We start from the raw sequence: 12,351 nt of genomic DNA on the forward strand, positions 1-12,351 counted from the left end.
ATCATTGACCAGTATCCTTATAAATTAATCAACTGAGGTAATGCTGGCTTGGCTGTCATGGTTTGCTCCTAATCTACATTTAGAATTCACTTTAACTTTTCAAGCCCTTTGGAATAGGTTTATCAATCCTCTCTCCTTTGCTTCAGATCTATGACTAACAGTAAATTGTTTACCAAACCCCTGATGCAATAGAACTGCATCATTTATGTCCCTTTCTTTCCATAGACAGACGGACATTACATTACAATGACTAGAAAAGATGTTAAATCTTAACCAAACACACCAGTCTGCCTCAGTTTTGATGAGCCCTCTAATCATTTGCAGCTGAGTTTGCAGATTGTGCAAGCTTACACAAGTGAGAATTGTTAAAAAAGAACAAACAAACAAACCATAGGATTCTTCTGGCTGAAATGCAGCTAACAGAATGCACTTAAATTATGTATTTACAATAGAGGTTCATTCTGAATGTAGGGTTCCCCATGTAGCTCTGCTATATCTTCAAACTATACCAGTCCTGTGCTAATTTGTGTAATGTATGCAAGATCCAGCCACATTTGTTGAATGCTTCTCTGTGTGAATTACATACTACGGGACCCATCTCCATAAGTAATGACAACAGGATCAGGCTCTGAAGGGTTAGAAAATGTACTTTAGCCACCCAGACCGTGCTAGCTTGACATGGGCTGGAGATGGATGAACTAATGGGTATTTTTCTACTCTAACATCTATCATCGTATGTAATTGTTGCTGTTTAGTAACAGGGTCCAATCGTGCACCCTTGTCTCGATGCAAAGGGGACCCTTCATGTGCAGATCTTCCCATCCTCATGTGGGGAACCTTGGGGAGGGTCAGCCACCTCCACAGAAGTATTACCTTCTCTTCCTGGTCCTATGAATCCAACAGGGATAGAGGATGGAGAGTGGCAAGGCTATGGAGGAGTGGTCAGCCAAGCCAGTGGCTGGATAGAAACAGATTGTAGCAAGTTCACCTTTTCCTCCCTGGTCTTCAGACACTACAGCCCTTTCCACAATCTCCACCCACAAGAGAGGGAAAGCCCTTCCCTCCATAAAGAGAGACGGGAGAGAAAAGGAAGGTACAACAAGGAAAGACTGCAGCTCAGCTCCCATGGTGCTATGAGAGGCATAGGGGTCAGAATAGGGGGTGAGGTGCCAGGGATCTATTGGTGCTGAAGATGATTTCCCATTGGAAGGGGTGAACAAGTCCAAAGATATAAGACTCCTAGGGCCTGATCAGAGTCCACTGAAGTGAATGGAAAATGTACATCATCTTCAATAGCCTTTGAATCAGCCTCTTCATGCAACTCCACTGGCCTAAATGCAGTTACACCATGGGCACATGAAGATGATTATGGGTAAATATGCTGTCAATGGTCTCCCCAAATGCCTCAAAATTATATTCTTGGTATCTACCAAAATGCATTCCCTGCACTAAAGGCCCATCTTAGCTTTAATTTTAGAAATATACAAAAGTAATGAATTTAAACTGCATTTGCAAATTTCCAAACTTCTCCTACTCTTTTGGGACACACATGAAGACCACAGAATCATTTGCTGCATCTTTTCCTTATAATCTTGTGGGGAAACCTCACTAATAATTTTTGAATGATGAATAATATGAAATTTCTATATTAATTATATCATAAAAACTGTTCTTGCTAGTGCTTGCTAAATGCAATGCAGTAGTTAGTATCCTCAAGTGTTATAAATAGAAAATATATTCCATCTAATAATATGTGTTAGAAAACCCAAGCCCTAGGTTAACCGACAAAGCAGAAGTCTGTCGGAAACAAATCAGCTGGCTTAAAGAAAAAATGGATATAATTTTCAGTAAGTGTCATATGCATGTCATTTACTTCAGCCACAGTAGCATATAAAAAACGTCCATACAAGACTGGTGGCAAGAAAGAATTGTCTTGCCTTAAAAAGGTACTGCCATTCACTGTCCAAGTTAGCGCAGGCCACATAAAACATGCATATCACGTGTATATTATATAGCCCATGCACTCAACTATGTTTTTTCTTATCTCATCTTTCTTCCTTGAATATATTCTCTTCAGTCTGAATTCTGCCTTCTCTTTTATAAGATGCATTTTTACTGCTAGCTTATCTGTCTAAGTACCTATTTGCCCCACACCGCCATAGTATTTCAGCATTGCATGAACTTTTAGGAATTTCTCCTATAACACATCTGTGCAGTAGAGAGTACTATTAGCAACATGGCAGCATGGACAGAGCAGTGGACTGGGATTCAGAAGACCTCAGCTCTATTCCTGGGTCTATTGTTGGCCATCTGTGTAACCTTGAGCAAATCCTTTCACCTCTCTGTGCCTCGGTTTCTCCCATCTGTATAAATGGGGACCATGATACTTACAACCTTTGGAAAGCACTTGGAGATCTACTGCTGGGAAGTGCACTATAAGAACTAAGTATTATCATTCCCATTTTACAGATAAGAAACTAAGGCACAGAGTGATTAAATCACTTGCCCAAAGGTCACACATTGGCTAACTGAATTTACATTTCCCAAGTCCCAATCTCATGTCCTAGCCACAAAACCACCCTTCCCTACAACATACCCTCCCCCCACCCCGACACACACATAATCTCAGTCCACCTACTCCTCTTCAAAGGCCAAGTGAAATGAATGGGCCTTGCATAGTACCCTGAAACAAAGTCATCAAAATCAAAGGCTGCTTTTAGAGTAAATATAAACTCCAATTTCTATTCTTCAGTCACACATAGAAGGATTATAAAAGTGTTCCGCTTGGTGCATATGCACCACATCCTTTAAAATCTACCTTCCCACGGACCATCTATGCTAAGGCTTAGTCCACTTCCCATTATAATCAACTGAAAGACTCCTATTGTGTTTAATGAGATTGGATCAGGGCCCTTACAAATTAGTTTTAACGCTTACAGATAGAGAGACTCATTCCTGATCACTGCACTGACAGGAAACATTGGGAAGAATATTTCTTAGTGTGTCAAATTTAAGACACTGGGGCAAAAATTCCCAGTATTAAGAACAACAGGCTAAGATTTTCAGAAGTGACTAGTGATTTTGTTGCCCACCCTGAGACACTCAGAGAGGGCTGATGTTCAGAAAGTGCTGAGCTCACGCCTTTCAAGCCCCAATATTTTCAAGCCTCTTGAAATTCTCTCTCCGTTTGGACCCTGAAAAATGGAGACACCCATAACTAGTCACGTCTGAAAAATCTTGACCACCATATTCTCAAATATACATGCAACTAATGAAAGTAACAGAAATACATGATTGCCATATTGCTGCAGCATCTCATCAGCTTCCCTTGTGCCATGACTCACAAAAATAAAATGGGAAATTGCAATCGCATCGCAATTTAAAGTTGCCTGGTTTTTATGTTTAAAGGAACCCCATTTTCCGAGGGTTTTATTTCCTTTTTCTACTGCTATTTTAGCTTGCTAGTAAAGCAATGACCACTGTAAAAGGTAAGAAGAAATGTCTCTAAGACAACAGTTTAAAAATACAGTTGTTGGGCCAGGCCTAACCAAACCACATGAACCAAAAGCCAGGTGTTCAAACTAATATTTATGGCTGAGGTCCTCTCTTTAATAAAGCCACCAGGTTACATGAGTAGACAGCGATCTGTTATCTTGAGACTAAAAAATGTGTGAGACAGGAAACGTGCTATTCTCTATGGAAGCTTTCTTTTTATAAAAGCCACACACCACCATGAATTTAGCCTGTATTGTGTCCTACTACATGGTGCATCTGAAGAAGTGAGGTTTTTTACCCACCAAAGCTTATGCCCAAATAAATCAGTTAGTCTTTAAGATGCCACCGGACTCCTTGTTGTTTTTGTGGCTACAGACTAACACGGCTACCCCCTGATACATTGTAATGTATTTACCTGCTTCTACCTTTAGACTGTTAACTAAGTAGGGTGCTGGCCTGGTCATTGGGTACTAGTCTACGGGTTGGATTTCTGCTAAGGAAAATACTAAACTAGGGCCGGATCCTTAAAACTCTTACTACGGAATAAAGTGATTATTACCTTGAGTAATAAGCACTGTGCTCAGTAGTAAGTGCTGACAGCAATGAAAACTAGAGAGTTTACTTATTTTGAAGTACCATGTACACCCACAGCCACATACAAATTGCTGTAATAATGTTTGCCGACAGAAGGAGTGATTTTTAAACTGGTTATTGCTATCCCCTTTCCTTCTTTACTGTTTGTTAACACTCTTCCCCTATGCAAACACATAATGAGTGGCGTATTCACACCTCAGTGTAACTGCCAGCTACCATGATGGCACCTGAGTCACAGATCGGTTTCAGTCATTGACCTTTGTTGCTAATTAAGCATAATGTACATACGGTATACAATATATAGATTCATAGATTCACAGACCCTAGGACTGGAAGGGACCTCGAGAGGTCATCGAGTCCAGTCCCCTGCCCTCATGGCAAGACCAAATACTGTCTAGACCATTCCTGATAGACATTTATCTAACTTACTCTTAAATATCTCCAGAGATGGAGATTCCACAACCTCCCTAGGCAGTTTATTCCAGTGTTTAACCACCCTGACAGTTAGGAACATTTTCCTATGACACTCTCACTGTCATCAAGGATACTATCAGATTCTAGCTGCAATATGATCCTCAATTCTGCAATGAAGACCCCTAGATGATTTTTAAAATACAATCCATAGATATCAATTAGCAGCTCAGATCACATACAGAAAGAAATTCAACTGGTGAGAGAGTCAACCTTTCACAGTGAAGCACAGTTCGTCAATCTTCGGACATGTATATAAAATCTAATTAAAATGTTATAAAGTTTTACAGAAGAAATGAGTGGCTAGAGCAGTGTTTCTCAAACTGGGATCGCCGCTTGTGTAGGGAAAGCCCCTGGCGGGCCAGGCCGGTTTGTTTACTTGCCGTGTCCACAGGTTTGGCCAATCACGGCTCCCACTGACCGCGGTTCACCACGGCAGGCCAATGGGGGCTGCGGGAAGCGGCGGCCAGCAAATCCCTTGTCCCACACCACTTCCAGCAGCTCACATTGGCCTGGACCAACGAATTGCGGCCAGTGGGAGCCACGATCGGCCGGACCTGTGGATGGGGCAGGTAAACAAACCAGCCCCGCCTGCCAGGGGCTTTCCCTGAACAAGCGGCGGACCAGCTTTGAGAAACACTGGGCTAGACTTTATTTAACAGTCATAATAATTCGTGGTGTGAATCTGCTATATCTAAGTTGAAAAAAAGCCCCTTCCTGATCAAATACAATTTGTAGTAGTTGGAAAGTTAACAGAGGGAAGTCTTAGTTCTCTCTCATGTCCGCTTTCTAACTCCACATTATTTTTCAGCATTACGAGCTGAATCCTGCAAGCCTGTTCTATTACATGTAGTTCTGTATATTACAAGTAGTCCCACTGAAATCAAAGGGCAGCTCACAGTAGTAAACACTGTACCTTCTATTGTTTTAAAGGATCCAGTTCTAGCATAGTATTTTTCCAGAGTAGACACCCAGACATAGATCACTACCCACAAACTTGGTTTAACAATGCAAACTTAATATTAAATATCATAAAAAGTTCTGTGAAATGGAGTTGAAAATCCTGCTGACATGATCCCACTTTACTTTTTCCCCACTCCATTTTATGTCATCCTTTTATCTCTAGTTTTCTCCATTTACCTGTCGATCATTAGGTCAGAGGGTTTGTGGCCAGAGATAGTAAAACAAATTAAACAACCGTTTTGATTACCAAGCACCAATGCAGAACATTCTTTGAATAATGAAAGGTTTAAAGCATCTTTCCCATCCAGTCACTGCTGTGAAACTATAACTAGTTTATGAGACGTCTGGTTCTGGTAGCTGGGTGTGCTATGGGATTCGCTCCCTCCCACATTAAACATGCAGAGGTTTTTAACTTTTTAAAAACTAAAGATGCTGCAAAGTTTTAGTTCTCCAAGGGTATTTACTGGCTTCTTTTCATAAATTTTACCTTTTAAAACCACAATTGAGAGAAGAGATTGTAAAAAATATTTAAAAACTTAAATTAACCAGATCTCAGCACTGATTTCCAGGGGGCTTTTCACATGCTTAGAGTCAGTCATGTGCTTAAGTAGCTGGCTGAATCAGGACCTTAGACGGTTGTTCTGCATTTCATGAGATCTTTTGGCCATAATAAGGCCTAATCGAGTGCCCACTGTCTATTAATTTCAGTTGGTGTGAATCAAGCCCGTATTGAGGAAAACATAGATGGGTTTGATTACTTATTGACGAGAAGTGTATAATACGGATGTAAGGGCCTAATCCTGCAAGCCCACTACACCTAAAACATCTCTGAATGTGGCCCTTCAATTAAAATACCTAGGTTTTACAGGATTGGATCTATGTAGACATTTATTGCATGCTCCCCACCATGGTATCATAGGCCAGTCTCTAGAACTCTGGCAGCATGTTCTAAAGCAATTTACTTAAGAAGCTGTTCTTTTTAAAGTTTTAAGATTTGCATTGGTTCTGACTGCCAGTCATGTGTGCAACCATGACAGACAAGTGTAGAACTGAAGCAAAAAGACAGATACACTAAACCTCCACATTAAAATATTGCACCAGCTTCTTCCAGCAAGCACCATACAAAGAATTGCTTCTTTGGACTCAGTCTCCGGACTGAACAAGGTTCAATTCAATACTCAAGCACACGCTTAATTTTAAGCACATGAGTAAACTCATGTGCTTAAAATTAAAACCATGTTTAAGTACATTCCTGAATCAGGCCCAAGTGCAATTGTTTGGCCTTGGAGTCAAATTTCTGTCCCATTTAATTCCATGGGAGTTTTGCTACTGATTTAAATACAGATGCTCCCCGAGTTATGTAAACCCGACGTACGCAAATCCAAGCTTACGGAAAACGTTCCGTAAGCTAGAAATAGATGGGGTGGTCGGAGATACGTTTCCGACTTATGCAAAATTCAGGTTACGCAAGGCATTCCGGAACCGTGCAAGAATTACTTTCATTATGCCACCCTTAGGACTGAAGAGTAGTGCAGCAGTTCTGAGAAGTGAAGACCACCAATGTCAGTTCACATCTAACAGATCATTCTGTATATTTATTTAAATGGATCCTTTACAAAATGGTCACATTTTCCAATCAAATCATTTATTTAAATTCCAGGTTGAAGTGACATTCTTTGTCACAGACACAGCAGGCGCAGGCACCATTTGACTGATCCCGTTAGAAGGGCTTGCATTATAAAAATCACCTTTGTTTAAAAAAAATCCCAAACCTAACAATATAATTTGCATCCACGTGCAAGGTGTACAAACGCTTTGAAGTTCTGTTTGGCTTTGGAATGGTTGTTCTCCATCCAGATTTGTCCATTTTAAAAAGTCATTAAATTCTTGAATGAGTCATTAGCAAAACAATTCACATGTTGTTAAACTGATTTCTCAAATGTGATCATAATTTTGCCTCGTCTGATGGATGCAAGTTACAAAGGGCCACACTCTTAAACCAGGGCAGAATTCTAGTAAGTCAGGATATATGGAAGTGCACGATTTGGCCCAAAGCGTATTTTTGGTCTCTCGCAGCTGCTTGGTTTGACAGCTTCCAATGCCTGTCACCCACCTACCAAAGTCCACAATTCATCCACTGACATTTTCAAAGCAAACTGAAAACGAAATGTTTTCAAAAGAATTACTGTGGGATGCTTGTAACAGAAATCCAGAAAACAAATGCAATTCAACTTTAATATTTCTAACAGGAAAAGAAAAAAATAAAATCAAAGCCTGTACCGTCTCATTCAGAATTTTTTTTTCCTGTTCAAACTCCCACAAAAATCATCCCAATTCATAAAAGGATCGATCTACTCCATTTCACACATTCCCTTGAGAAACTGCTTCCACCTTCAGAAGATTTTTTATTTAACAAGCTATTAAAGACCTCTGTGTACAGAACAGTAACTGAAAAGCTCTTCTCCAGCAGCACATGGCAATAAATAAATAAATAAAATAAACCCCCAAAAAGTCACAGGCCGAGACTGAAACAGTTCACCTTTGTCTGGAGAGCAGGATCACCCCCTCTAGGTTGAGGAAATACGTTGAAAGTGCATGCTGCTGTGGCATGCACTATGTTTTTGCATTCATACTGCAGAGAAACCTGGCCCACAGATGGCCTGTTCTCAGCTTTGTCAGCCACAAACAGACCTTTGAACTTTCTATTTATATAACAGTTTAGTGAGTTTAAGCCTCTTCCTGTATAACTGGCAGTTTGCTGGTTTTGCTGTAATTAGGCTACTTGTGATACATAAAATAAAAAGTAAAAACAAGAGGCTCATTTCTCTGCAGCACGAAGTCTTCCCTTATCAGAACCACGCAGCTTCTGCTAGACTGTTACCTGCTGATTTTATTTCCTTTTGCAATTTTATATACCTGAATGTGCAGTTTTCTTTCTTATAGAATATTACCTCTTCTTATATAGCTCCTTTTGAAGGACTTAAAAATAATAGCAACAATGACAATAAGTAAAACATAACCAATGTATCTCTTTGTTATTTGTTGTGTTGAAAGGCTGGTTCTATATCCTGGGATTATTGGGTTGGGGTTTTGGTTTTTGTTTGCTAGCAGTTGATTAATAGCATCACCTTCTTCAGTAAGCAGGTTCAAATGTAGCCACATGGTCCCAGGACACTTCAAGATTTCATTTACTTGGTTACCACAGACAAGTGTGGAAAATGATTTAAAAGACAAAATTTGATTTTTAACAGCAAATGGTCTCCTTGGTGCACACAGCCAGTCAAGCTTTTCATTATCGCTCTCTCCCTTCCCTTCTCCTCTCATAGAATGGTGCATATAAAATGTAAACCCAGGTGAACATTATGGAATCTGAATGGACTTGAGCTGGGCCAGAGTTTAGATCCATTCAAGGTGGGGGTGTATGTGTAAGGGGAGGGGGCTTGGTTTTTGTTTTCTTCTTCTCCTGTTTCTGAAATCTGGTGTGATAGCCTCTGGGGCACTTTTGACCTTCCACTGCACATTTCATTAACTCTGAACCACATTTAAAAAAAAAATAGAAATAACCACAAGAACCCAACAACTAAATTCTTTATTAAATTCCACAAAAATGCCTCATTATTGGCTACTGTGAGGACTCTAACAACAGGAGAGTGGAGGTCTGATTCTGCAGTTTTTACCCAGGTAAATCTCCCATTGATTGGGCTGAGTGCCACAAGTGAATTTAAGAATATGTCCCCTGGCAGCACACTTTACAGCTTTGACAGTTCTTGATATAGTAGCTGAGGAGAAGTCACTACAGAGAGATACCTCCCATGGAGGGAAAATAAAAATGCAAATAGCATTTTCTGGGTTGCTTCAAAATATTCTGGAGTCATTTGCTGATGAAATGGTGATTAGTGGTAGGTTCACACCCTTCACACCTCCATGAGTGCTGCCACATACATATGACCATTCAAACAACTGTCAGTCTTCATAGTTCACTAGTTAATACTAATGCTCTGCCATATTTGTACTCTCCCTTTGTTTAAATATATAATTTACACACACACTCTTTGGACTTGATTTTGCCTTCCTTGTAGCCCAAAACTCCAGCTGAGATCAATGAAAGTTTTAGGCATGCAAGGAATGCACGACTGGATCTTTATTGCCCTTATAAATAATTATGAAACACTTTTTATATGTTTATGGACACACACACACATTGTATTGTGTGCACATGCAAGAGAGTTGTATGTAGGTATTTTGATAGGCCAAATCCAGCTCTTTACTCACACAATAGAACTAATTGCCTGAGTAAGACGAGTGGTAATATAAATGAAATTATGTTCACATATACAATACGTATAATTACCCACATCTATATAGTGTTACATATATGTATACATGTGTGCTGACGCACACACACACACAATTAATTATGGGCTAAATCCAGTTTGCCTTACTGCTGCAAGTGCGTCTCTCTCTCTCACACAGACACTATTTCATATACATGTACATAAATTACACATATATGGGCCAAATCCAGCCTGCCATACTCATGTAAGTAATCCAACTGAGTGCATGTACATATCCATCCACAGAGTACACAGTATGTAATATAGAGAGTTTGCATAGCTGCAGAATGCTTAGAAATAAACACAGTCATAAAGTAGAACATGTGTTAGGGTCCATTAAGTTAAGAACATTAGATTTCTTTTAAAACAATAATTTTCACTACAAGTCAAGTGAATGACAACCATCGTAAACGAGGAAATATATTATTAATATTTTATGCAAAGACGGAGACACAAGACTTTCCTTCCTTGTGAGGGAAGGGAGGGGAGGAACATCACTAAATGTACATAAGACCATATTCAGAAAAAAATAAGTTATTAAACAAACATTAAAACTCAATATCTGCAGTGTACACAGTATTTGAACTACACCCACGTATTCAGTTGTAACAGCTTCTATTAAATTAATGATGTTACCCACACCATAAATTAGGCAAATTGTATGCAAATACTATTTGAATAGAAATACAGTCGTTATCAGTTGTCTGCAAAATAAATTAGTGTCGCAGAGTAAAGATAGTGTGCAGAGCATAATATTTAATTGAGCACTAATTTTATTGTGATTATTACTTTTTAAACAACAACAGCATGGTTATTAAACGATCTAACGCAGAAAGCGATGGTTTATGCAGAGCTGGTAAAACACAGCACAAGATCCCAAACGTCTGCTAACAGATTAATATTGATATAGTGTAATTTATGGTTCCAAGGATTTACCTGTAAATTGCTGTAAAATAAAACGTGACAGGTATTTGAGTTCTGATTATCTTGGGTTTTCAACTAGAGCAGCTACAATATGTTTGGCAAAATGATGGCTATTAGCTAAAGATATGCTCTTTTTCACAGGCATTGCTTAAAATATCAATAAAGTAAAGTGAAGCCTTGTGCAGAATATGCAGCGTGCATATACATCTGTATGGCATTTAGAGATGAAGGCTGCAAATACAGTATTTTATTCTCTTTCCTTGTTGGCAAACTGCACACTAGCCTAACTACATGTAATCATCCAGTAACCAATTTTGAAACAGATCAGACATGGTCAGAAAAAAGCAACTCATTTATTCTGAGTGAAGAGAAAAATAAATCACTAACTATGCCCTAACAAAGACCAAAAAAAATCATATTCTTATTAACGGACCATGTGAAGCAACAAAAGTTAAATACTACACAAACAGCAACTTTTCTGCTACTGGTCACCCACCAAAAAATTCCTCCACATTGACTCTTTTGCAACAAGTTTACAGTATTTTAGACAGATGCACCAACCTTCCCAAGGTGAGCGCCCATTTGCAACGCAATGAAACCTAAAGTTCTCCCCCCCAAAAATTCAGACCTATTATAAAATACCACCTGGGACTGATCTTTCCTCTTCTAAGACTAACTTCAATAATCATGCTTTACAATGAATAGGACAGCAGCAAAAAACAAAACAAAAACCCCCATACTTAAACTGTGCAATTCACTGAAACTACGGTGGCATTTCTCATAATGAGGGGGAATATTGTCACTGACAGCAGTAAACAGTACATTAGATAAGCCACGATCTTGGGGTGTGGGGGGGGGACTGCATCTTTTATTCGCTGGGTTTCTGTTGTTTTAAACGCTGCAAGGCTTAACCACCCATCTATCCAACTTAACCCATCGATCCAAGGAAATGCTAGGTGTCCCTGCCAGTCAAAGGCATGCAAAGCGGTTAATGAATAAAACCCACCAGGAGCAGGGGGATGCATGGCTCTCCTCCCTAACATCAATGCATGGCAAACCCCCCACCACCACCCAGTTTACATTGGACTCTTGCAACTTGGCCCATCAACAGTATTATAACCAAAAAAAGGAAAGAAAAAAGTCCACGCACATTACAGCCACGCACATTACAGCCACGCACCCCACTTCCCGATAGCAAGTCACAACCCAGCCACAATCCGTAGGTGGTTTAAGCAAGTGAGCAAGGCTGGGGGTGAGGGGGGGAGAGCTTTATCCTTCCAACAAAGGCTAAAATACAGCGAGGGGAGAGACGAATAGTGGGATGAAAAGAAAATCAAAACCTACCACTGCTGCTCTAAGTCCCAGTCCCTGAAAAAGTCGAATAGATCCATAACGATCTGATGGGGGAGACTCAGAACTGGTCCCCCCCGTGCCCTGCCCTCCCCAGCCTGGCTAGAAGTGGCCGGCCAGCATGGGCAGTAATTGCATAAGGTGACTTGCCTTCCCCCACCCCCCCACCCGCCCCCTCCCCGCGGCTCCCACTAAGCCAGGCTGGAGGCTTCTCGCCCGG

The 12,351-nt window shown here is 40.2% G+C and overlaps 1 protein-coding gene across 2 annotated transcripts in view; it reads right to left on the reverse strand.

Moving 5' to 3' along the window:
- The window catches only part of AFF2 (AF4/FMR2 family member 2), a 488,228-nt gene that overhangs the window by 373,492 nt on the left and 102,385 nt on the right, over window positions 1–12,351 (reverse strand). Inside the window, exon 1 of one of the 2 annotated variants that reach the window (XM_039488233.1) lies at window positions 12,126–12,271. The exons of the other annotated variant lie outside the window; for it this stretch is intronic. Coding sequence (XP_039344167.1) covers window positions 12,126–12,172 — 47 coding nt within the window. The 5' untranslated portion in view covers window positions 12,173–12,271. Of the gene's footprint in view, window positions 1–12,125; window positions 12,272–12,351 lie in introns of those variants that run through there. 2 annotated transcript variants of the gene reach the window in all.

The sequence above is a fragment of the Mauremys reevesii genome, linkage group 9 (genome assembly GCF_016161935.1).
Source record: "Mauremys reevesii isolate NIE-2019 linkage group 9, ASM1616193v1, whole genome shotgun sequence".
Taxonomy (NCBI): Eukaryota; Metazoa; Chordata; order Testudines; family Geoemydidae; genus Mauremys; species Mauremys reevesii.